Source organism: Rhodnius prolixus, unplaced genomic scaffold, assembly GCF_049639745.1.
Source record: "Rhodnius prolixus isolate KJV_2025 unplaced genomic scaffold, Rpr scaffold_10, whole genome shotgun sequence".
Taxonomy (NCBI): Eukaryota; Metazoa; Arthropoda; class Insecta; order Hemiptera; family Reduviidae; genus Rhodnius; species Rhodnius prolixus.
The window spans coordinates 7,986,169-8,010,244 of record NW_027411615.1 but is presented as its reverse complement, the minus strand read 5'-3'; the positions used below and the strand labels follow the sequence as shown (position 1 = coordinate 8,010,244).

The 24,076-nt window shown below is 30.3% G+C and overlaps 3 protein-coding genes across 7 annotated transcripts in view; 1 reads left to right on the top strand and 2 right to left on the bottom strand.

The window, feature by feature from the left end:
* Positions 1-8,841, bottom strand: part of Pino (protein pinocchio) — a 243,757-nt gene extending 234,916 nt beyond the window's left edge. Inside the window, exon 1 of the mRNA XM_074133048.1 lies at positions 8,696-8,841. The gene's annotated coding sequence lies outside the window, so the exon portion shown is untranslated. The remainder of the gene's footprint in view (positions 1-8,695) is intronic.
* LOC141456767 (uncharacterized) lies at positions 1,377-8,699 on the top strand. Its single transcript, XM_074133041.1, has 4 exons — positions 1,377-2,467; positions 4,929-5,031; positions 6,948-7,103; positions 7,721-8,699. Exons 1-4 carry the CDS (start codon positions 2,139-2,141, stop codon positions 7,784-7,786), a joined length of 654 nt encoding a protein of 217 aa, XP_073989142.1. The 5' UTR covers positions 1,377-2,138; the 3' UTR covers positions 7,787-8,699.
* Positions 8,842-9,082: 241 nt separating the features above from the next.
* On the bottom strand, positions 9,083-24,008 carry LOC141456766 (uncharacterized). Of its 5 annotated transcripts, none has more exons than XM_074133038.1 (10): positions 23,392-23,735; positions 22,506-22,696; positions 20,238-20,327; positions 19,989-20,115; positions 18,167-18,250; positions 18,014-18,090; positions 16,896-17,077; positions 15,818-16,028; positions 15,675-15,726; positions 9,083-9,101 (listed from the first exon to the last, which is right to left on the bottom strand). In XM_074133038.1, exons 1-9 carry the CDS (start codon positions 23,508-23,510, stop codon positions 15,677-15,679), a joined length of 1,131 nt encoding a protein of 376 aa, XP_073989139.1. In that variant the 5' UTR covers positions 23,511-23,735; the 3' UTR covers positions 9,083-9,101; positions 15,675-15,676. The 5 variants fall into 5 exon arrangements, with proteins under 5 accessions (XP_073989139.1, XP_073989141.1, XP_073989140.1 ...); XM_074133040.1 differs by lacking the exon at positions 9,083-9,101 and adding an exon at positions 9,383-9,401; XM_074133039.1 differs by lacking the exon at positions 9,083-9,101 and adding an exon at positions 9,979-10,126.
* Between the last annotated feature and the right edge of the window lie 68 nt (positions 24,009-24,076).

Here is a 24,076-nt window from a genome sequence, read left to right as displayed (position 1 = left end):
GTTACAAATCAAATCAGTAATACAAATTATTCGCATTTAAAAATTACATTCATTTAATCAAGTTCAATAAGTTGCAAATGTTCAGTTTATGGTAAATGTGTTCGAAAGTACATTAAGTGCACTTTAGTGATTTAATCAACTTTTTAAAGTGTACGCATGTTTGTTGCCACGATAAAAATTATACTTTAAGTAAATTAAGAAACATAAAAAAGTGATAATTTAGTGTTAAACTTCGAATTTATAATACAAATAAGATTCTAGCAATTGGAATTTTTACTAAATGATCAAGATTGAAAAGTTTCTAAAAGAGAAACCACGATATCTTTTAGTAAAGCCAAACTAATGACATCTCAGAACTCTGTATTTTCCTAATTTTACTATCATCTTTATTTGTATGCTCTTCATATGAGCAGATTTCCAATACATTTAGGGGGAATAGGCTAGCCACTTCTTTGGTATCTTGGCGTCCCTGGATTATTATTATTATTAATTATTGTTATTTTATTATTACATTCTTCGGCACATTTATAATTTTCTGAATGTTCGTCACGTCAAAAGATGCAGCGAACAATTATATCTACTGGTTTTTTATAGTTCATTACTCTTTACATGTCTAGGAATGAGGCCGTACTCTTGGCATAGTTTGTATTTGGTTACAACCATTTTCTTGTACAACCATGGTCTTTATTTTTATAATAAAGTTGCTTTTCTATATTATCTAGTTCTTTAGGATGATGATTGTCACTAAATGTGTAATAAAGCCTTTTTTCCAGCTCACCCTTTATTATTCATAAAGGGTTGGAACGATGGATAAGCTTTGCGGCCACTCTATATGGTTTCTCATCCTTTAATTCTTAAGTATGATTGCCACACTTATTTTCTCTAAAAAAAAATCTAATAAAGATAGCTAAGTCTGGTGATTATGGCGAATATATCTGAGGCAGCACTGAGAAGTGGTCAGAAGAATCTGTTCAAACTGGGCACAATCAACGGATAGGCAAGCCAAAACTCTGACTACCACGCTCTGCTTGTAGCAGCACTTATGGTGGCGAAGTCAAGATCTAGGCAGGCTAGAGTTACATATTCGACATTCAGGTTGTTTTTTCTACAAACGTTTGGTGTGGAGTTTTAGGAAATCAACTAATCAGCCGATACTTCTACACAATATTATTGTGTATTTATTCAAATAATTCTGTGTACCTGAAGTGCATTATTTCTTTTTGTTTTATTTTCTTGTCCATTTGTTTCATTAGAATAAATTAAAAAAAAACTTACTACCTAATCTGGGAACACTATTTCTTAAATATATTTAAATTAAAATAATAATATAATAATTATGGAAAAATTAAAAATGCTGGAGGAAAAATTGAATTCACAAATCGCAAGGATGCTTTTAAAACTTAACTCAAGATGAGCACGGAAGGACGTTGCAACCAGCTTCAAATCACTTTTGTTTATGCTAACCGAACGAGCAATTTAACAAATTTTCTCAAATGTTCGGAGTGGGGGAATGATTGGGGCATTGCTCGTGGTGGGGTTAGAACAAGTGTTACGTATTATTCACCCCTTTGGTTTTTTGTTTAGTTTAGTAATATAATGTTATAATGGAGTTCATCGAGAGATCATACGCAAGAGAAGGTGATGAAGTCGTGAAAACAGTACTCACGAATTACAGTTACCTGTTAGAAGCTGGGGCGTTATTTTTAAATTTGCGACCTAAATGGAGAAGATTTTCATTGTTTCAGATTATACTGTATTTTACTACCATGGTATATTTTATAATTATACTAGCTATAACCACAGTAAGACTTGCAGATGATACAAGTGCCGCATCGCAAAGTGGACATTTTGCAGCTTTGGCAGTTATTGTGATATGCATTTTGATAACTTATACATTAAAAAGAGATAAATTAGTAGATTTAATGACTATAGTTGGAAATGATTACTACCAGTATAGTGATAGTTTTAAATCAGCTAAACTAGAAAAGTGGAAAAAGAATTTACAGAAGATGAAATTAATTGTTATTATCGTAATTCCCATTTATTTCACAGTTGTAATAAGTTTAATTCTGGTAATTGGACCCTGGGTGGATGAATTACAAGGATATAAACCGTAAGATTTTGTTAATGGTGTCTACATGAAAGTGCCAATTCCAATGTGGTTTCCATATCCTATTGAAAATTATACTGTACATCTTCTTACACTTATCACCGAGCTAATTGGTGCCTACGTTCTAAGTACAGCAATTGTTGGTGCAGATTTGGTATTAATCTTTCAAAGCCAGGAGGTGAATTTTCAAATGAGAGTACTGCGTGATTCCTTAACGCATATTGAAGAAAGAGCAGCTGAACTGTATCAACAGCGGTTTAAACAATCAGATTCAGTCAATAAAAATAGTAAAAACTATACTGAAGTTTTAAATTTCTGCATAAAGGAAAACGTGAAACATCATAAAACAATATGTAGGTAAGTGAATTTCATATTTTTGGTGTAGGTAAAATAGATTTTGTGATTATTTCTTCTACGTTTCGTTAGAAGTGGAAAGACTAAGAAAAACCTAATTATTAGTAAGTGGTGCATTATTCCTGTCAAACATTCAAAGTTTTTTTTACCCAAGAAAAGAAGGTAGCATTATACGTAATAGGTCGGTACATGTACTCCCAATACATTATTTCTACATTCTCTTACTATCGAAAAATGTTTTAAGTTTCGAAAATGAGTTTTAATCTGAGGTAGACGTTTTTAAGGAGTACTTTAAAGAAAAAAAATGACAAAATTTTCCTTTTCTATATAGCCTTATGTGAGAAGAAAAAACAAAACTTTTATACGATATTTAAAATGTGAAATTTTCGCTTCAAATCCATCAACCGCGAAGGTGTTGAAAAAGCTGACTTCGGTTTTCGTTAATTTCTGATAAACTCAAAATTTTTATGTTAAAATGTGCTTCAATTCAATTCTACTTTTTAGAGTCGATCATTTTCAGTATCTCTTCAGGAAACTGAGTTTTAGAGGGACTAAGGACGCAATAAGTTAACATGTTCAGCCAATTCCAAAAGTTCTTTTTATTTACAGATCACTGCAGTGCACATTGTTATATTTATTTTACTCGAAGACTTTTTTTAAAATACTTATTGTAATAATACATGTTTGAAATTGCACTCACCTTTTTTCGCCTCTCTTCCAAGCCAAACCGAACAAAACACAAAGTATATTTCAACTTAAGTATTAAATACCTTTTTATTTATTTAATTAGACACAATTGTGATCTCTTTTGATAAGAAATATGTCGGGAAGTGATGTTTAAAAAATTGTTTCATAAGCTACTGTAATGGTAGGTAGGTAACTTCTCACAACCTTGTTGGTCTTTCAATATCCGAATCTAAAGATTTAGTTGTAAAGAAATAATTCCAAGTTTTGAAATCATTCGACAATTGTTTAAATTAGGTACGCTTTATAAGAAATTTAATTTTGCGATATACGTAGATTAAAGTAGTAAAAAGTTGTATTACTTACTCTGAAGGTGCATTTTCCGAATGAAATCAGTATAGAATTTGGGAATTTGCAAGAATGGAAATCCTTAAATTAAAAAAAGAAATAAAGAAATTCCACTGAAGAATGCAATAGCAAATATGAAATAAATGCGAAGTAGGGATATAGTGAAGAAAAATGCGATATATAGAACTGCTCTCCTCTGCTGGACTGAGTGTCGAAGAAGTCAACCACATTCTCAGGAACAACTCTTGTACACAAATAAGCTAAAAGAAAAAACATTGCTCAATAATAATAATAATGCTGAGGGCAAATTACTAAATATGATTCATAGATTGAAACCTTTGAAAAGTAAGGGACATGTATGGAGATTAGTTGGCTCCTAAAGCATTGCAGGTACGATACTGAACCTGCTGCGTATCTTAATTCTGATTTTGAGAAAAGCAACCGAAGCTCCCTAGGGTAATTCCATTTACAAAAAAAAAAAAAAATGGAGTCTAGTCGTCCAATCTTTGTTTTCGACTTTTTCAACATTTTTTGAATTTTTTATGGGCATTCTAATTTAAAAAAATCTGGTGCAGAACACTCACATTTCGTACTCTTTAACAAATTTCTCAGATATGATACATTAATCATGATAAGCCTTCCCCCTCATATACCTAAACTGCTCCAAAACGAAATTAAAAAAAAAAAAAAAATTATCCAAATAAGAGTTGTAGATTCATATAATGTATGTATGAGCTTTTTCCTGCAAATCAGAAAATAAACAAAAAATAGCATTTATCACCTCCTGCTGACTTCCAACTAGGAAATTTTAGCTACTTCTCTACAATAGCTGTTTAAAGGGAATCGTTATTTCCTAAAAATTCCCTTTTTTTTCTTTATTAATGAACTTTCTTCATGTCATGAAATATTTTAATTAAAAGTTATGGAACTAAGTATGTAAGTGCAATTAATAAGCTAAATTTGAAGAAAACAGTTACAGCTATTTTTTAGAAAACCTCCAAAAAAAAAAAATACTTCAGTGAAGTAAGTAGCCTTGCGGTTGCTACTTTACAATCTAGCTTTTTAATGGGATCGAATCGGAATATTAAGTTTCACCTTCCTGCGACTTTTCGTTTTTGAATTATTTTGTTAAATAAGTCGGTTCACTAATAATAATAATCAGTGTTTATTTGAACAGAAAATTATATAATCCATACTAAATAAAAAATACACTTTTCGACAATAGACACGTCCGTCTGCCAAGTTAGTCTTTAAACTTACAGAATATATATAAAATAAAATTGAAAAAGCAACTTAAATTAACTTATAACATAACTCAAACATAAAATGAAACCTAGAGAGAATAATAAAACAATATAATTAATAATAACATAGTTCATCTTCAGAGACATTAGACTGTGATTAAAAATTGCATAATTTTTTGATGTTTCAGAGCATTCCGCTGCCTCTATGCATTGGCAAATTGGCCATTTGGTGGTGTATTGCTAATTTGTTCTGCACTTATTGCTTTGTCCCTTTTTAATTTAGTAGTAGCAGTAAGTTATTTTATTTTTTGTATTGGAGTATCACACATCTATGAATTACGTAATTTGTGTATTAATAGTATGCATTGTGAGTAAAGTGAACTTCAGATCTTGTTCAGATACTTTTTTATTCATCTTAGTTCTTACGAATCCGCATCCATATAGTTTATTTCATTAGACTGTTTCTGTATAAGGGTCCGGGTTAATAGTAAGAAAAAAGAAAAAGTTGAATTCTTTTGAACAAGCGGATCATACGAAGGATAGATTCTATTGATGCAAATCTGTTAGTAAATTTAAATTGTAAAATACTTGAGTAATTTAAATGAATTGTTTTTTTTAAGAATAGTTTAAAATATTTAAAAGAAAATAAATTAATAAAAAAAAAAAAGGAAATATATTATTAAGAAACACATACAATTTACTTTTTATTATTTTAACTGACGAAACATTTTACTTAATTTCTCTCACAAATTTAAGGGAATATTAGACGCTTCGTTTGCAACAAATTTAAGAGTTTTTATTCGAATAATTTTCTCGTGAGAATTCATATTCAGAGGCAGTTCTGAAGCCTTGGGCTTCTTAACAAAGGGTCATTTCTTTGTGATGTTCGGCTCCTCCTCGTCGATTTTCTAAACAATATTAAAAATAATTGTTTCGAACAAAACCTGATTAAAAGTTATTATTAATTTAATTATATTAATTCCTAAAACGAATTTTCCAAGAAATAAATCCAAATAAAAGATAAAGTTCATAGTATATGTAATGCACATACAAAATTTTAGTGAACATCTTAGGATCTATTAACTAAAAAAAAACTCAGAAAGTGAAAAATACATTTAGTAAAGTGTTTCCGGAGGGCTTTGCTAAGTTAAGTCCCCAAGGGAAAACTAAAACTTTTTTTCAAACAATTTTCTGAAAACTACCCTTTTGGCCTCAGAGGACGTTAAAACAATGAAAAACCAGTTAGATCTAGAAATATTAATGTGATGGTAATACTTACCTTACTTAGAATGAATGTGTTGTATTTTATAATTTGGGTTAAAATAATAATTATTTCGCATGAAAACTTTACCGTGGTTATTGCCAACCCCCGGGTTAGGGGTAAGCGAAGCGAGACACAACTAATAATATTGTGAAACTTGTGTATCTTTTGGTGTAAACCGCTTGAAAATTCATCCGTCCGTCTTGTTATCTAATACATTTCACAAAAAAGCAGAACTTAAAAGACTTTTATTTTACTGTTCGTTAATAATCTCTTATTAATTGATCATTAAAGGTAATCTTTGGAACATTAAAGTTATATTTTAAACCTGAACTTTTTACTTAATTTAACAAATAAATTTTGCCAAAAATAAATTAACGTTTGAATAAAATTTCAGGACAAACTAAGGATTGGAACACAATTGTTCTCCTTAATGGTAGTGATATTGGAAACCGTGAACATACTACTAATCTGTTATATCGGCCAACAAATGTTAGCATAACGAAATATACAGTATGCCTAATTATAAAAAAAAAGGGCTTTATAAGCGTCGAAAATCGCTTTTTGTGCTAGTAAATTACAAAAAATAAGATAAAATCCTGGGATTTCATAACTCGACTTAAATTTGAAATCACGTTTAACCTTAAGAAAAATTGTTTTTGTTATTAGTAGAACCTGTGTTGTATATAAATTTTTGTGTACATGTGTTATTCTTGTAACCCCTTTGACTAAATGACAATGAGTAATTAATAGTAATGTATGAGAGCTATCTGTCTTCATATCTGACACCAAATTGGTGATGAAAACCTGAATGATTGAAATGTAAGCATTACTTTACTTTTATTCACTGAGCTAATCCCCATACTTTACTATTGTTATTGAATTTGTTTCTATTGTTTATTTATTAGAAGTACATATATTATTCTTTATTATTTTAATTTGACAGACCTATGGAGTATCTTTGGGATTATATGAAATAAATTGGATGGAATATAGCAGAAAAGTGAATACGTCTATCTTAATAATGAAAGAATATCTAAAAAAGGATATGGTATTAAAGGCAGGAGGAATTTCAGCAGTTAAACTGGAAATGTTTACAGTTGTAAGTAAATTTATTACAAATTTTAATTTATTTGTCCGATCGTTTCTGGCTCAAGGAAGCATTCTAGGTTTTTTTCCTTTCTCTAATATACACACTGCGGATTTACATTTGCTGACGATACTGCAATTCTCTCGTCACACTCCGTTTCTATCCAAGCCCGTAAGAGTATTCAAACTCATTTAAACAATCTCTAAAGGTGGTTTCGGAAGTGGAGAATAAAAATAAATTCAAACAGCCTCAATCTTCCTCCGAATGCTGGAAAAATAAAAGTAATCGCCACACATCGGTTTAAACTTAGATGGCTTGCATCCCATACTATGTACCCTTGCAAAAACTAATCCTTGCCACAATTTGACTCCAAAATGATTCGGAAATGAAGGATAGTAGAGACTTGAAAGAAGTCCTCCCGCCTTATATTTTTATAAATATTAGTAAATATTTCAGTATAATTGTTAATAAGAATTGAGAGTACATATTTTGAACGAATTCAAAAACTCATTAATAAGATATCTACTTAATTTGTACTCCGACATCAATACGTGCTTTGTAACTACAATATCTCCAAAAACTATATCGTGAATGAATTAATGTGAATAACACAGCCTCTTTGCTTTCAGATAATAAACACGGCGTACTCCTACTTTAACCTGCTGCTGGCTTCCTCTCGTGACAAATCTGTCTGAAGACTGAGGAAAAAGCTTTGTGACAACTTTGTACTTGCAGTTTGTTTCGAGTCATTATTCTTGGGCATCAATGATGAAAACGCCTTAAACAATTTTTTCCTTATTTTAAAAAAATTGCTGTCCTCAAATGTTTGGTCTTTGCTTATCCGTATTTTGTATAAGAAGCTACAATATTTTCATTCACCCTATTCACTGAGCTATAGTACATAATCACAAGTATGTCTTCACTCTCCAATCATTTGTAATACATACATATACTTTAACTTTAGTACACTTTAACTATATTTTTTCCTTACCTGTTTGGGTTCCATTGTTTATTTACCCCCCAAAAACGTTAAAAAAAAAGTAGAAGCTAATATCAAGGATTTCCCAAGCTTATAGATAATTGATATTCGTATTTATTCATTGATATTACTTCCATTGCTGCATTGCCTTTTTGTACTTTATAAGTTTTTTAACTAAGGCAAAATCCTGACAGTTAATTAGGAACTCTTTTATCTTTTCTTCTCCATTTAAATTATCTGTACACTCATTGTTTTTATTAACTAAGTGATTATTAACAAGTGTTCTGTCCTTACCGTCCGTGAAACTGTTAGATTGATTTAAATGAAGAAAAAAAAAATCAAGTAAAGCAATTAAGATTTTACAATGATGTGATATTTATTTTAATGTATAATATACTCGGCGAGCACATTTTTGAGGGATTTGCTATTTCGTAGATGATCCATTTTGATAATGTTCGTACCCATAATATATTTGTAACTTATCAGCGTTTTAAAATAGAGGTAATGGTAAAATTTTACCAGATCTGTAATAAGTATTATTTAAAAAAATTCAATGAAGCTTATTTGTTAATATACATTCGCCCGAACAATGATAATAGATATTCTATAATCTGATTTAACTAACCTGTTCAGCCTGCAAAGAAATAGAATTGCAAATCTTATTTGAAAACTTTTCGATAACAAAACAAATCAAAAAAAATCGGAAGAATCACCCGCTAAGCCGGCCGCACGGCTCCAGGCGAACAACTGAATTGCCCCAAAGCATGTCTAATAAACAGGCAATCTGTATTCCCCCAATTTACACCTTATTTACGATAGCTGCGCAGGATCTGTGCGCCACGATTAATAGAGTATTAGTTACTTTATTATTTTATTTATTTATTCTAGAAGCAAAAGTTATGAAACGATCTTTAATTACTTCGCAACTCTCTCTAAGCTGTTGAAAGGTCTGCATTTTATCACTCTTGCTATCTGTTTCTTGAACGAGATGATAAATACAATTCGGTGTGCGTGGATGTAAGACCATCTTACTGAAAAGAATAAAACCCAAATTTTATGTGCCATTTAAATTTATGGTGCAGTTCTCAGCTAAGTAAAATTAAATATTTCGCTAAATACTTTATTCGAAAATAGTGACAAAACTGTATGGAATTTTCCGCAGATGTCTTTTGTCAGTTTTTTGCGAATATCTCTAGATTTACACCCGCTTTAGCATGCTATCTGCTCGTTTAGAAGGCTGCAACTTATGTTAGTTATTTGGTCTGTTATAATTCATTTAGGAGAGTTCAGGAGGAGGGTATTTTGGATTTCCGTCTCATACATGGACGACCCTAAAACAATCATTAAGCTATTATTATTTATGAATAATGTTTACAAGAAGTTTTCATTGGATATTGCAATAATTAGTTTAAACGTTTCTATGCGCAGAAAATACAAACATTTATTTGTGATATCACTTTATTTAGAAGATGAAGATAAAAATATTTCACTTTTCCTTCTGCGGTGGCTATAAAATTCTCATAAAGAAAAAAAACTTCATAAAATCAAATTTAACGACTGGTAACAATAGCAGTCATATGACTTTTGAAAAGAAACTTAAATGTGTTTTGCGAACAACTACAACGCAAATTACTACCTCGTTCTCCAACAATTAGCTAAAGCAAAATACTGCCATTTCTGAAGTGAACTCCACGTTTCATTTCAACTTATATTAAAACTGTCCGGTAGGACAGTTGTATAAGGGTTGTTTCTTATATTTAAATTTATATTGCCTTAACGAATGAATTTAAGAATAGAATTCAAGTTTTAGGAAGTATAAAATGTTTTATTTCAAGCAGAAAGAAAATTTTGAAAACGTGGTTAGGTCCGCATTGCTGATTAATATCATTGATTTTATCCCTCGAAGCACGCATTTTTATTGCATTCCTGACCAGTGTCGGGCTTTCGTCCATCAGAGGTAGATTTCTCAGTTTGGTGTAGGGATTCGGACTTCACTTATGATTCCGTCCCACGCTACACACGACTAGGAATTTGGTTGATGGACGTTATGCGTCTTCTGAAAAATAGGTGATTATTCTATTTTTGGTAGGAATAAAGAATTAATCTCTTAGGCCTTCAATATTTATAAATATATTATAAACTGTAACTTCGCGAGTATTATCTATCTATCTATCGTTCCTATCTAAGCTAAAACAAGAGTGTGCTACAAATATTTGAAATGCGCAGGGCTAGTTGAAGTTTTTCAATATTGAAAAATCCCTAATGATGTTTACAGCATTTTCTTTGCAATAAAACAAAAACCGAACAAAGTTTAATCGGAAATTTCACGTTAATTCTCAAATAATAGTTAAATTTGGTGTTTATGAAGGTTTTTGCTTTATGAGTATTTTAAAAACCACCGTAGAAGAAAACTTTGTGTTAAATAACTTGCTTAGATCAGAGTAATAATTTTATAGTATAAGCTAGAAAATGTTTATCCGCAATAAAATCCATTAATTCATTCTAATTGAATACACATTCGTTAACAGGGCTATTACTTTGTATACTTTAATAATAGAATTTTCGACTTCGTTAAAACTTACTTACCTGCGTATAACGGCTTGTTCATTCAAACCTCAACATTACGATCTTATACTAAACACCTCAGTTAACTTGAATATATCCGCCTTTTGATAACACTCCATTTCTTTTCATTTAACCGGAAGAATACTTGAAACCTATACAATAGCCTTGAACGGTACATGTAACTTATAAGGTAATACTTAGAAAAAAATCTCCATATTACATTGAATGTTTATTTTAGTATCAGAGAAAAGTAAAGAGTATCTACTTTAGTTTGCCTTGTGTTCTAATTTAGTTTTGGATTCACAATGAAAACTCTATAAGTGTAAAAATCACGAATGCGTAATTTTTCGAGAGCATAGAACAAACTAGTTTAGTTCAAATATTCAGAATTTATCCTCTATAATTATTCCATTTGTAGCAATTAACTATTTACTACTTCCACAATTTACAGGTCTTTAATCGCTTATTAATGTATGTCTTTCTGTTGAAATCAGAGTTAAAGTGTGCAGGAAGAGCTTTAAGATTTTATATTTTTTATAAATAAAAGTATTATTTTTGTTTTTTAACAAATGTTTTTCATATATTCAAGCTGTCTTTGGCTAATTTTGATGGCATTCACTGCAAATAAAGGTGACAAAGTTGTAACGAAATTATTTTCATTAAATATTTTGCTTGAAAAATAGAATTCACGTGTATCATTAGCCAAATACATAAACTGACTTGAAATTTCTGGTACCTTGACGACTTTGGATAGCGGAAATTGTTTCTTTTCTACTCCTTCTTTTCTTAAAACTAATCTGTGTCTAAACGACTTCTTTGATGTATTTTTATTGGAAGAAATACTTCCTTCGCAAGATCATTACACTCCCTTGATCGGTGTTCCTACTCACTACTCCAACTAGATTCCAACTTGTGACACATTTAATACACAACTTTTGAAAACTTTAACTTTATAACTTTCCCATATCACATAAACAGGAAAAAATCAAATCCTAGATGTAAGAACTCAGATTTTTTTTGTGTAACATATTAAAATATTTGTCTAAATAAACTTCTTTTGCCTTTGCGTCACCTAAATAAGCCTTTACAGCCATTTTATTCTATAATTCTTTATTAAATTAAAATATAACTTTTTATTGGTTCCTTAGGAAATCAACATTAACGAAAACGTCGTTTTGATGCACGTACAAAAACCTTCAAAAAACATGCTCATGCTACAAAAGCTTGAACCACTTGTTTCTAGAAGTTACATCAAATGCTGCTGGATAGCTTAGTACATGCACTTTTCTTAAAATTACTGGTCTATTCTGTTACCTTTAATTATTTTTGATACAAAGCTTTACATTTATTTAATGTATGTTCTTGGTAAAAAGTTGTTGTAGATTTAAGCTACAATAAATTATATTGTGCCGAAATTATCTTATTAAATTAATCGTGCGCTCTTTGCGGATAACGGGATCTTCTATAATGGCATCTATTTTTTGAAGTACTGAGAACCTTCTAATTCTCATAAGGTAACGTTTGTCGATCCCTCTGCACCTTTATAAAGCTAGGTCAAGTTTAAGCATAACCCCCCCACCACCACCACTCTCGATTTCTTCGGCAAATCTACGGGGGACAGCACTCGTGTCGTTCCGTTATTTAAGATATAACCCCCTGCTGTTATCATTCGTTTCAGTATTTTCTTTAAACTGCCTGTTAATATCAAAGGAACTCATCTTAGAGCTGATACTTCATGTGGCTGGGCTCTTTGATTACCTGAGGCTGGACGGCCATCTTACCACTAGACTTCTGGAAATAAATATCATTTAACAAACGGCCGGTCACTCTTGCAGCCGCAAAATTATCGTATGTTTTGGCCCCAAAAACTTATACCAGTTTTTCTGTTATCTCTTCGAACAATGTTTACTTTTTTTGAATTTTTTATTGGCCCTAAAATGAGGGAAACAGCTAATTCTTACGCTTTTAAACTTGCATTTGCCTGGTTCTGTTGATTGCCTCGGTTTAGTTCAACTTATCCCCACTTGAAAACTTTTAAAGGTATGTTGTCAGCGATCCTCTTCCACTCACAATATTTTATCCCTCTGTTGTTACTAAATAGCTAACAGCTAGAAAATAACTAGTCGTTTACCAACAGTAAATATTACATTTATTTCTGTAATGCTCACGCGCTGACACCACGAAGCGAAGCGTTAGGCGAGGCGCTATGCGCCAGCGGATAAAACCGGAAGTGGCGAAGCAGGTTACAGTAATCGTAAATAGTTCACAAGTAAATTCATGGAAATATATAGAGAGAGAGTAGAGCAGAGGTAGGAATGAGTAACACTTACCCTTGCGGCCGGAAGTGAAGCTCCTGAAGCGCAATGCTAGAGGTATATGGGCGAATGCCAGGAAAGCGGATATGGTAGAGGTATAAGCGTCTCTAAGGAAAGTGGAAATAGTACATGTATACGCGTCTCGAAGGAAAGCGGAAATAGTAACTGTATATACTGGTCTGAGGAAATCGGAAATGGTAACTGTATATGCGTGTCTGTGGGTTAAGCGTAGCGTGAAGAGGGAAATCTCAGGAAAGGGGTAAGGAGTGAACGAACCTTGCACCGGAAGCGGGTCCATGGAGTGGCCCGCTAAGCGTAGAATAATTGGGGTGATGTCCCTTGATGCCAATCGAGTGATGGTACATGTATACCACCAAGGCTCGGCGGAAGCGAAGCGTAGTAGCGTAGAGAGGCGGTAAGAAGCACAGTAAAACCAGCAGGCTCAAAAGCACATACAGCAGACCCAAGCACTGTACAGGACGTTGGTCAGTAGCGGACTCCCTCAATAGATAAGGAAGTGACCATATGGTCTAAGAGAAGGTAGAGGGGGTAGTTGGGTAGCATGAGAATGGCATAGAATAACATAGAAAATAAGTTAAAATATATACAAAGCTTCAGAGAATAAGAATAAGGATTTAAATATACACGAAAAGCTGAAAGTCCAACAAGCGGATGCGTACGTCAGTTCGCGAGCGGGCGATGGGCTGACCAGTGCGAAGTCATAGCCAGCCGACCTGGCCGAATGTCTCCGATCACTTTCCGAACAGTAATATTTCCGAATTTACATTTACCTCTCTTATTAATAAATCTGAGTTCCTAATGCCATAATAACAATCACTTTCCGAACAGTAATATTTCCGAATTTACATTTACCTCTCTTATTAATAAATCTAAGTTCCTAATGCCATAATAACAATTTGATTGATTATTTGCTTTACACCCACAAATGTACAAATAAATTTCTTTTTTCTGTGGTAATCAATATGTTAATATTCTACTGTAAACGAAAGAAATTATCATCTCTTGTTTGTAACATAAGGGAATTTCTTTCAATGCCAAAAGCTTCTAACATGAAGAACGTCGTGAGGACTCAGGTTCTGTGTTTTGAAAATATTTGAAACGCCAAGGGCAAATCACTAAAAAACACATTTTTATATTTCCAGCTGCTTCTAAAGGCTTGAAATTTAAGCTGCCCTTAATTCAAAGTCATGTTCAGGCATTTTAACTTCTTAAAGGTCCAGGAAGTTAAAAAAAAAAAATGATATTACTTGCACCAAACTATTGTATTATAAACTAAAATGCAATAAAATATTCACAGTATTTTCGCAAAAGTATAAGAACATACTTTAATAAAATTAAAATTAAATTAATTGTTTATACTATGTGCTTTATACAAATTCAGATTTTATAATGTCATTTCTGCAGAAAATGACAAAATAACTCAATTAATATTTTAGATATTGTGAAAAGTCAAGTTAATAAATGGTAAACAAAAAAAAAAGTCTAAGTAGACTGTACCTAAGAATTCTGTCTGAACAAAAACTGAAGCTAATAAACAAATGAAATTTATTTCTGTAAATACCTAGGACATTAAATTTAATGACGAATAAATTCTTACAAGTTAGCATAAATTTATAAAAATAACTAATCTTAACTTAAAATTTGTCTAAGAAACCTTGGAGGATATCAAAAATTTCATTAACGATATTTCGTTATGAAATATCATTAAATACTCTGCAAGGACCTTAAGTAAAAACTTATAGCTGATTTCTTGGAGTATATTAATGAATTTCGTTAGCACAAAGTTAACAAATTATAATCTACCAAAACAATCAGTTAATAAAACTAAAAGTATTTCCTAATATTTGTTAAGTATTATTAACTAATTTATTACTATTACCTTGGAGGATATCAATAAGCTTTGTAAAGAAAGTTCTGTACAAAACATAGATTACCTAAAGCATACATCTATATAAAACTAGTACAATTAAATGACTAAGTTTATTTTATCAACATCTTAACCAACTAAAAGGTCCCATTTCAACCAGTTTTATTTGTCAGAAAGAAAGAATACATGAAAATTAGATGGATTTTTTTTCTTCTTTTGCTCTAAAGTAACCGTACAGGAAAGATTCGTACTCAATTATTGCTGTCTTAGTTACAAATCATAATGGTTCGGTGACCGTACATTTCTTTCGTTAATGATTAAAAAACTGATTTTTCCCAAAAAATAATTTTGAAAAGAAGTTTCTGAGCACTAGTTGAATTGATTTAGGATAGTTCCGATGAAATGATCATTTAGTTCTCTACTTCTTACAAAAACAAAATAATAATAACTAATAAAACCTTTTCATCATAAAATAATTGCTTAAAAGTAAAATGAAGATATATTTCTTAAAATCTAATCATATTCTATCTATACTAAATTTAAAGTTTATGATTACCACGAGCTAAGCTATTATTAACCTAACAAATACCTTGGAGGATATCAATATCTTCGAAATTTGTATCATCTTTCTTTCTACTCGCTCTTTATAAAAATATACTGAATAGAAAAAACTAATTTTGTACGCTTAAGAATAACAGAACGCTATTGTTAAAATTTGAAGGATCTTAAATAATGCTTAGCTGAAACAAAATATTAGAAAATAAAACAGAAATCTAAATATAAAAATATTTAAGATCACCCTGTGAATTTATAAAAATCGTTCTGTTAGAATTTACCTTCATTTAGTGTTTGTCTCTTGACTTTTCACGGGGCGTGGTGTATTTAATCCTAAACACAAGAGGAAAAATAATCAGAATTTAAAACTATAATTTTTGTATTGAACTGAAGAACTGCTTAAATAAAACAAATTAAAACTTACTCGAATTCCTAGGTCTAAATTTTGAAAACCTAAACGTAGGTCTAAAATGATGTGGTCTAAATCCTGGTGGAGGCGGTCTTACCATTACTGGGGGAACAAACGGCGGATACGGATGTAGAACAGGTCCCATGACCATTGGACCCATTGGTATCATTCCTGGATGGGGTTCCAACACATGCGGAGGTCTCCTAACATCTGGTAGTTTATTTTTCTGAAAATGTAAAAATATTATTTATGAGGAAAAAATGAGTAATATTAATAATATTCGCAACAAAATTGAATCATTATGCTATCCTGTTGAATAACGAATGTAATAGAAACATACATAACGTTATGTATCATTCCTACATCTTTGCAGTTATGGATGGAATCGGAAAGAAAACATATATTTTATAATTTCTCATATAAATAATTTCAATAAAATCAAAGCCTTGACAGAAGAGAAGACCAGAAATCAAACAGCATCTCAAACAATAATTATCTTTGCGGACCTCACCTCCAACCCATCAAGCACTAGAAACAACATTTAATGAAGGCATTATTCAGTTGAACACTTCAATCTGCTGACTATTTTTGTATACTGAGTTATCTTCTACTACAATCAACGAATTTTTAAAAATTGTATCCTGAATATAATATGTATTTATAATCCAAGCGGATCTATAGTTCTTTTTGGGGCAATTTTTTGGAAATTCAATTTAGGGCATTAAATGTAACCTTTTCATGCATTGTTAACAAGAAGGGTGCAATAAGTATCTAAAATTCCGAGTTTCAGGAAGGGGTTTAACGTAAAATGCAAATTTCCAAAGGAATTATAAAAGTTGCCCTGGATTTTCATTATTGGCTTGGAAATTCCTGTACACAAATATGTATCAATGTTTTATTTGAAAAACAATAAATCAGCTTCCTCAGAACCTCTTCATTATAGGTTTTTTGTAAAGAATGTTTCAATTAAAGATAAAGCTTTTTTAGCTAAAATACCTTAGTATTAAAAAGAAGTATTTTTATTTATTTATTTATTACTGTTTTCAAACAAAAGAAAGATTTGCTATACTCATTAATAATAAATAATACAAACATGGGAATAACGATGATCTCTAGATGATGAGTAGACTGGCTCTCTTGATACTCCGTGCGAACCATGACCTCTATCACTCCTTTCTATGCTCCGCCTACTTTCGTGATGCCCATCTCTATCTTCATCATAACTTCTTCGCTTTCTTTCACGATGTCCATCTCTCTCTTCACCATGACTTCTCTCTAAAAAAAAAAATTAAATTCCGTAAACTTTTTAAGCAACAAATGATTATTTATTTTCATTTCACTCCTTACAAAAGATTAAATGGATCAGATTATTATTATGTGGGTTAGGAACAGATAGGATGGTTTTTACTCGAAAACTCATCTTATGTTTGAGAAATGGGGTTCGTGAGAATAAAGTTTCAGCAATAATACAAAAATCTGTGTGAATCTTTCCCTTTTTGCAATTATTATATTTTTAAAATTTCAAATAGTCTTACAACTAAATTTAAATGGGTAGACTTATTAAATATTCACGTGAGGATTGTAATTACAAAATATTATTGGTATCAAGATTCCCAAATGTCCCAAAAATTAGAGTTTTCTAACTTTTCCGTCTTGAACTTGTACGGTAGTAATAACCCAGTTCTCAGATCCCAAAAATAATTTTTATAGAAAATTTTTTCGAACAAAATGTTACAGATATTTGACGCGATCATTTCCAAAATAAGCTTTGTCCAACCAGTTTTTGGAAAATAAAGAAATTCGGTCATTATTATTTATTCTATATTTTCAAGATTTTATCCAATGATAGTTTTATTACTACGTAGAAGGAATGTTTTGTTGTTGGAAAGATTAATTAATGAATATATTTAGGAAAAGGGATTTTCATTTTTTTTCAGACTGCAGAAATGCAGTTGGCCACGTTAAATTTTACTGAAAGGCCATGGTGCGATTTGTTTGTTAGGTCATTTTAAATGCTTTTGTTCTTGTAAAATCTAGTACGATGATTAGAAAAGAATATTCCGAAATCAGTGATACCAAATCTTTATTACGAAAAATTTTGATCTAACAAGATGTTCCATTACCTCTATTAAAGAACTTTTTCTAAATTATTAAGACTTCTTTTAAACTACAAAAATTCCCTAATTAGGAGTTTCGTCAAAAGTTATTTACCTCTATGTCTAGAAGGAGATCTAGAATTTCTACGTTGTTCATGCTCTCTGACTCTTTCAGAACCAGTTCTTCGATCCCTGCGAATTTTTTATTCGTTTAATTTATTAATTCACAATACACATATGTTAAAGTTGTAATAAAATATACTTTCACCTTCCAGATGAGTGAGATCTTCTTGACCTCTTCCTATATTCATAGTAGGAACTTTCTCTTCTAGGCGAGTGACGGCTAGAAGGTCTAGAAATATTTATGCAATAATTATTTTGAAAGAAGTAAGCTCGTTTTTTTTTTCATTTCATTAATTTAAAGGGTCATGGAGTATTTATAGATTAAAAAGATACATCTCATCTTCGATTTGAATTTAGGTTTTCTTTGAGAAACATTCTTTGATTAGTACATCTAAATTACTTCTAATTTTATTATTAAGATAATGTGAATTTATTTCTTTTTTGTATTTTATTGATCTATCACAATTCAACCAAAAAACAAAACTGAAACGGCGCTACAACTGGGAACCTTCATCACGCACCAGACAATTACAAAAAAAAAAAATCAATTATTATCTAAACAAATACTTCAAATAAAATTGAAAGCTCTTTAAAATAACAGTAGTTTAAGGGGCCTAAAATACTTATTTCTGAAACATTTGAGAAGTGAAAAAATACATCTCCGTGGCAACTGGTTTAAATCGTCCTGTTTTGAAGAGTTTATCATCATCATCTACATCCATCATCACAAATAAACTGTAAAAAGGTACTAGGAATAGAAACTCTAAGGATAAAGTAATTGGTTGGCTTCGAACCCGAGTTCTCAATATAGGAATCCAGTGCACAAATTCCTTTCCTGGTTTGTTAGAATAACTCACTCCTTCTCTCACTATTCTTAATCAATAGCACAACGTTCTTCAGATACAAGCCCACAAATCTAAGAGTGAGATGTAGGCAACTAGGAAGAGTAAATTTAGGGAATAGCAGTGAGCACTAGACACATTGAGTTCATCACAACTGTGAGGTTCGTATTCCAGAATTATTTAATTTTTCAAGATCAACGCCGGACGTCAAAATGACTTGTCTCTGCACCTCCACTTTCACTTCGCCGATCCCATTAAATATGAAGGCGCTAATACGCAAAAAAAAAAAAAAAAAAATTATATATAATTTTAGACAGCAATGGGACATGCAATATACATGTCACCGGTAGGTACGTTTATTTCTTAAAAGTTGCAAGAATTGTTATAATTGGTGCATACATTAAATTCGTATATTTCCCTAAACTATATTTAGGTTTTCGAAAAAATCGTATTTTCCATTCTTCATAAAAAGTTAAAATATTTATTACTTAGCTTTCAAGTACTATATTTCTTTCATTATTTTCTATTTAATTCTGATCAAAAATTTAAATTATATTAATCAGAAATAACATTACATATTTTTTTAAAAAGTTTCAACACAAATTATTAAATCCACATAATTCAGAACATTTTTGTCACTTAGAGAATTGAACCATTAAAATACACGAAAATCTTGTTAAATATGTTTCTAAAGTTTCTGTTGGCAATTTTCTTGAAAACGGTAAATACAAGATAACTAACAATAACTGATTTATAAAACAAAAAATGTACTTTTCAATGAATAAAACTGGTTTTAATAAAACCTTCGTTTAAAAACAATTTCGAAAAAATCATTATTGATGCTTGAGGAACCTAAAATTAAGGAGAACTGAGAATATTTCCTTTTCTATTACTGAATGCATTTCTGAGACAGTTCTTCAGTCTGTAAAACACAAACCGTATTCTTTTCTTTCTGAAATTACATTTTATGGCACTTTAAATTTAGTTCGAACAAGACAAAAATTTCAATAACCAATTTAATTGAATAGATGAAATGAAAAGATACTAAACGAAAAATATAACAATTTTCTGTTACTTGATTATTGTTGCAACTCAAAGAAAAATGACAACAATAAAAAAACCAACCTATGCCTATAATGTGAAGGCGATGGCGAACGGTATCTCTTTCTACTGCTAGATGTACTTCTATGTCGGCTCCTATGTCTATAATCATAATCTGGGCTTCGAGACCTTGATCTTTTCTTTTCTCCCACTAGTACATATCACAAAGTTTGGTTCATATATTTTACAAAAAGCGTTTTTTGTTGTTTTTTAAATTTAAATTCTAATTTTTCATTGATGATCATCATCGCAAAATGTATTCTAAATATTTACCTAACGATTTGTTCGTAGCACTTTGATCTTCACCTGAATTCGAACTTCCACATAACGCAATCCTTGAGAATAATGGTTGTTTACCCTCATCTAAATTAGTTTATAATTGATCAAAAATTAAAAAAAAAAAATGGAAAAAATTAATAATTGATTTATTCTAAATAAAATCTTAAATAATTGGTAGATTCTAATAATACTTGTTTTTTTGAGGCCGTACTATAAAAATTAACTTCTTTTAATTACATTTCAGTAATTTTTGTTTTATTTAAAAATTAATTTCTGTGGTAATAAAAAAAATTCAACAAAACGAAATTGCGGCGGGTGGATACCAGTATGCAAAACATGTTTCTATCTAATTTTAATTTCTATAAAGAAAAAGAAAGGTAAATATTTTATTACGAAAAATAGAGAACAAAAAGTAAACGACAGTAAGAATTGAACTATGAACCCAAAATCCTTGTCTTAGGGCGAGTTTAGGCTTGATTCCTTTGTCTCAAAAATAGATTGTAAACTTGTTATGGAAGAAATTGGAAACTGATCATCGTTGGCTAGCTGGACTTTTTAAAGATACAGATCGCTCTGAAGCTGATAATTTCGTAAATAACCTCTATATCCTACGGAACAAACTTTGTAAGAGTGAGTCAAATGATTAACAAAGTTAGTTAATATTAAAACATGTTTTGCAATTGTCACTTATTCATTAGTTTTCTTTCAAAAGTTACTAAAAAATCTTGATGTGACCAATTAATTAAGTGTGGTCCAATTAATCATATCCTTTTTCAAAACCTTGATACTGCGATGAAAAATGTTCTGGCAATAGCCATATGAAACTAAACAAATAGCATCATCCAGAGCTATACGAAATTATTAAACAAATGAATAAATTGCATAGACGCCACCTTAATATCATCAATATAGAAATGAAGTTAACCATATTTATTTAATGTTTTCAAAGTATCATATTATTCAATCTTCACATGAGAATTACCTAATTCTTAAAATTACTGTTAATACATATAAAAAAAAATTAATGATTTTAAATTTTAAAATAAATTGAACTTTCAGTCTACTTGTTCGTATTCCATTTTGACTATGTAATATTTTATTATCAAAAAAAAGTAATTGTTACAGAAATGTAACACTGGATTTCATAAATTGTAATTAACTTTATTCTTATTTTCTATTAAGCTTGAAATATCCGATTTTTAAAATGTTATGCATCTGTGACATTTGAAAAAGTAATAAATTCTTCATTAATCTCTTCTTTCAATCTTCTTTCTTCATTAAAAATTTCGTATCTTCAGGATTTCAAATTAGCAACTTTTGAAATATTTTATCATAATTACTAAGAATTTAATTTTATATTCAATGCTTGAGTAATTATATTTTGAGTTTAAAATAAACAAATTAAAAATCAAAAAATTTAATTAAAATTCTATTAAAAATCTTGAAAATATTTTGAACTTTACCTTTAAAGAAGGATAACTTTATATAATTGAAATAACAAAGCAAGAATTTTGAAAATAAAAAATTTGCCAAATGAATACTTCATAATTAATATAAGTACCTTCTCTTTTAATAGTAATTTGCAAATTTAAATATTTAATGCTAAAATTAATTATTGTTATCTGCGCAAAATTTACATACCTTCTTTATAATAATATTTCGCTATTTCAGAGATACGCTTCTTACTTCTTGTGTTTTGATTCTTTTTATTCATATTCTTCTTTCTTCTTCTTCTACTTACAAAATTTTAATACTTATTGATAAGCTAAATAAGACTGAAATTTAGTTTAATAGCAAAATATACTCATGAAAATAGATAAATAGTAAAAAACAGTTTTCTTAATTTTTAATGTGAAACTTTCAAAAATTGGCGTCCTATTGCATCTGGTGATAAGAATTAAAAACTCGAAAAAATTATAAATTTCAAAAAACATTTACTATTCACTGTTAATCCAAGTCCATTTCTGCTTCGAAAGTGGACTTGATAACAAAATGTAGAAGCCAAACACGTAAAAGGAGTTTGGTAGATTGTGTACATATTAAATGCATGGGCCCGTAGCGAATTACCTTGGATGTTGTTGAACGGCGAGTAGATTAGTCTAATGAAAAAAGCAAGATCAATATGAGAAAATAATTTCAGAAAATGAGCTGAATAGGATCACGGAATTTGGAGAGACTTATAATTGTATAAAAGCTTTCTAAAAATTATGTTAGAAGTGTGTAAAGAATTTAAAAAAACAAATTAACTAATAAGTAACAAACCTGGCCTCCTAACAGGTGCAATACTTTCTGGATCTATAATTTTTCTGGCAACTTCTTGCTTGGGCAATGATCTCTCAATGCGCACAGTAATTCGTTTCAATTCTTTTATGTCATATTTTATAGTGCCCCCTTCAGGACCTCGCAGGATTGGTAATTCTTTGTTACCATTTTCACTTTTTTCATTCTCATTTCTGAAAAATAATGACCTTAGAATAGTTAAATCAAATTTAAAAATTTATTATTTTATAAATAAAGGAAAAGTGAATTGGCCTGAATAGCAGCTTGGAATATCGCTAAGGTATGACTTGAAAGAAAGATGAAGTATTTCCAAAGTAAGAATAAATTTACATTTTATTCTGAATATAAAAAAAGTTTTAAATAATACAAGATCCGGCAGAAAAACCTACCTCCTTATGCGCCACCATTTTACGCGAATAAACAAGAGCTTGAGTTCTCTATGTATGACATTAATATAATAATAAGCACCTTGCCATTTTATTTGCTATTATGAACTGATGGGTAAGCGTAGTGCTTTTGTCATTTAATTTTCTAAATCAATACTTGGGCAAAAATCATACCAAACTAGTGGAAACAGCATATTTTATTTACCTCAATTCTGTATGTGTTTAATTTCTAATGTGGTGACCCCCAAAATAAAGACTAAGGAAATATGTTTTGGAACCTGTAGCTTTGGGGTTGAACTCCAAATCCTCAAAAATGTTCCGTTCCAAATAACTTTTGCTTTAGGAGATTTGTATCAACAATTGGATCACTCAATTTCCAATTGTTTTCTTTAACCTCCATTACCTTCCACGTAAGGAACAATATGTACTAACAGATTGAAAATAGTTTACCAAAACAATATAAAAGTTAATTCTTTACTTACTCTTTGATATTTAAAATTGTTTTCTTCAATGGTGAGTGATCAGATCCAAAACTTTCATGTTTAGAGTTTACATTCTTTTCATGGGAACTTCTAGTTGGACTAGGAGTGCGTGAAGGCATTTTTTCAAAAAGAGAATTTAAATATCTTGATATGTAATAAAATATTAGCACTTACATCTTGTCTTTTTTTTAATAAAACGATAAAGCACATAATGTTCCTAAAGAATTCATTGCCTTCAACCATAGCGTTGCCGGAACCATTGAGAAAATTATCTTTAAGTTTGAGGTTAACATCATAAGCTGAAGTTCATGAAATTGCAACAACAAAAAATATAATCAGAAAGGTATTTCTCGGAACATTTAATGATTAAATACATTTTTTAAACTGAATATTTAATAATAGCAAAATTCAGAAACATTGATAAAAATTTGTATAATAACAAACAGCTGAATTTAATTTTAAAAAATTATGGCCTACCAGGAAGGTTCTCTAATTACTGTATCTATCTTGGATTGGAGATTGTGATACTATATGAACTTAAGCGAAGAATTGTAAAAAGGTTCACATGGAAAGATTTGCATCTGTTACAAAGATTTGTTCTATTATTTCTTTTTCCAACATCACTTGACCGAATATGTAGACCTATTTTTTGAAAATATATTTAAAAAATAATATATAAATAAAA

Excerpts from the sequence above, each read along its gene's own strand:
- LOC141456766 (XM_074133036.1), bottom strand. The coding sequence starts at position 23,510 with ATGCCTTCACGCACTCCTAGTCCAACTAGAAGTTCCCATGAAAAGAAT. Across the intron at positions 17,078-18,013 it reads ATCTCCTTCTAGACATAGAG|AGAGAAGTCATGGTGAAGAG; the intron begins GTAAATAACTTT and ends TTTTTTTTTTAG. Across the intron at positions 16,029-16,895 it reads GAGATCATCGTTATTCCCAT|AAAAATAAACTACCAGATGT; the intron begins GTTTGTATTATT and ends TTACATTTTCAG.
- LOC141456767 (XM_074133041.1), top strand. The coding sequence starts at position 2,139 with ATGAAAGTGCCAATTCCAATGTGGTTTCCATATCCTATTGAAAATTAT. Across the intron at positions 2,468-4,928 it reads CATCATAAAACAATATGTAG|AGCATTCCGCTGCCTCTATG; the intron begins GTAAGTGAATTT and ends TTGATGTTTCAG. Across the intron at positions 5,032-6,947 it reads TTTTTAATTTAGTAGTAGCA|ACCTATGGAGTATCTTTGGG; the intron begins GTAAGTTATTTT and ends TTAATTTGACAG.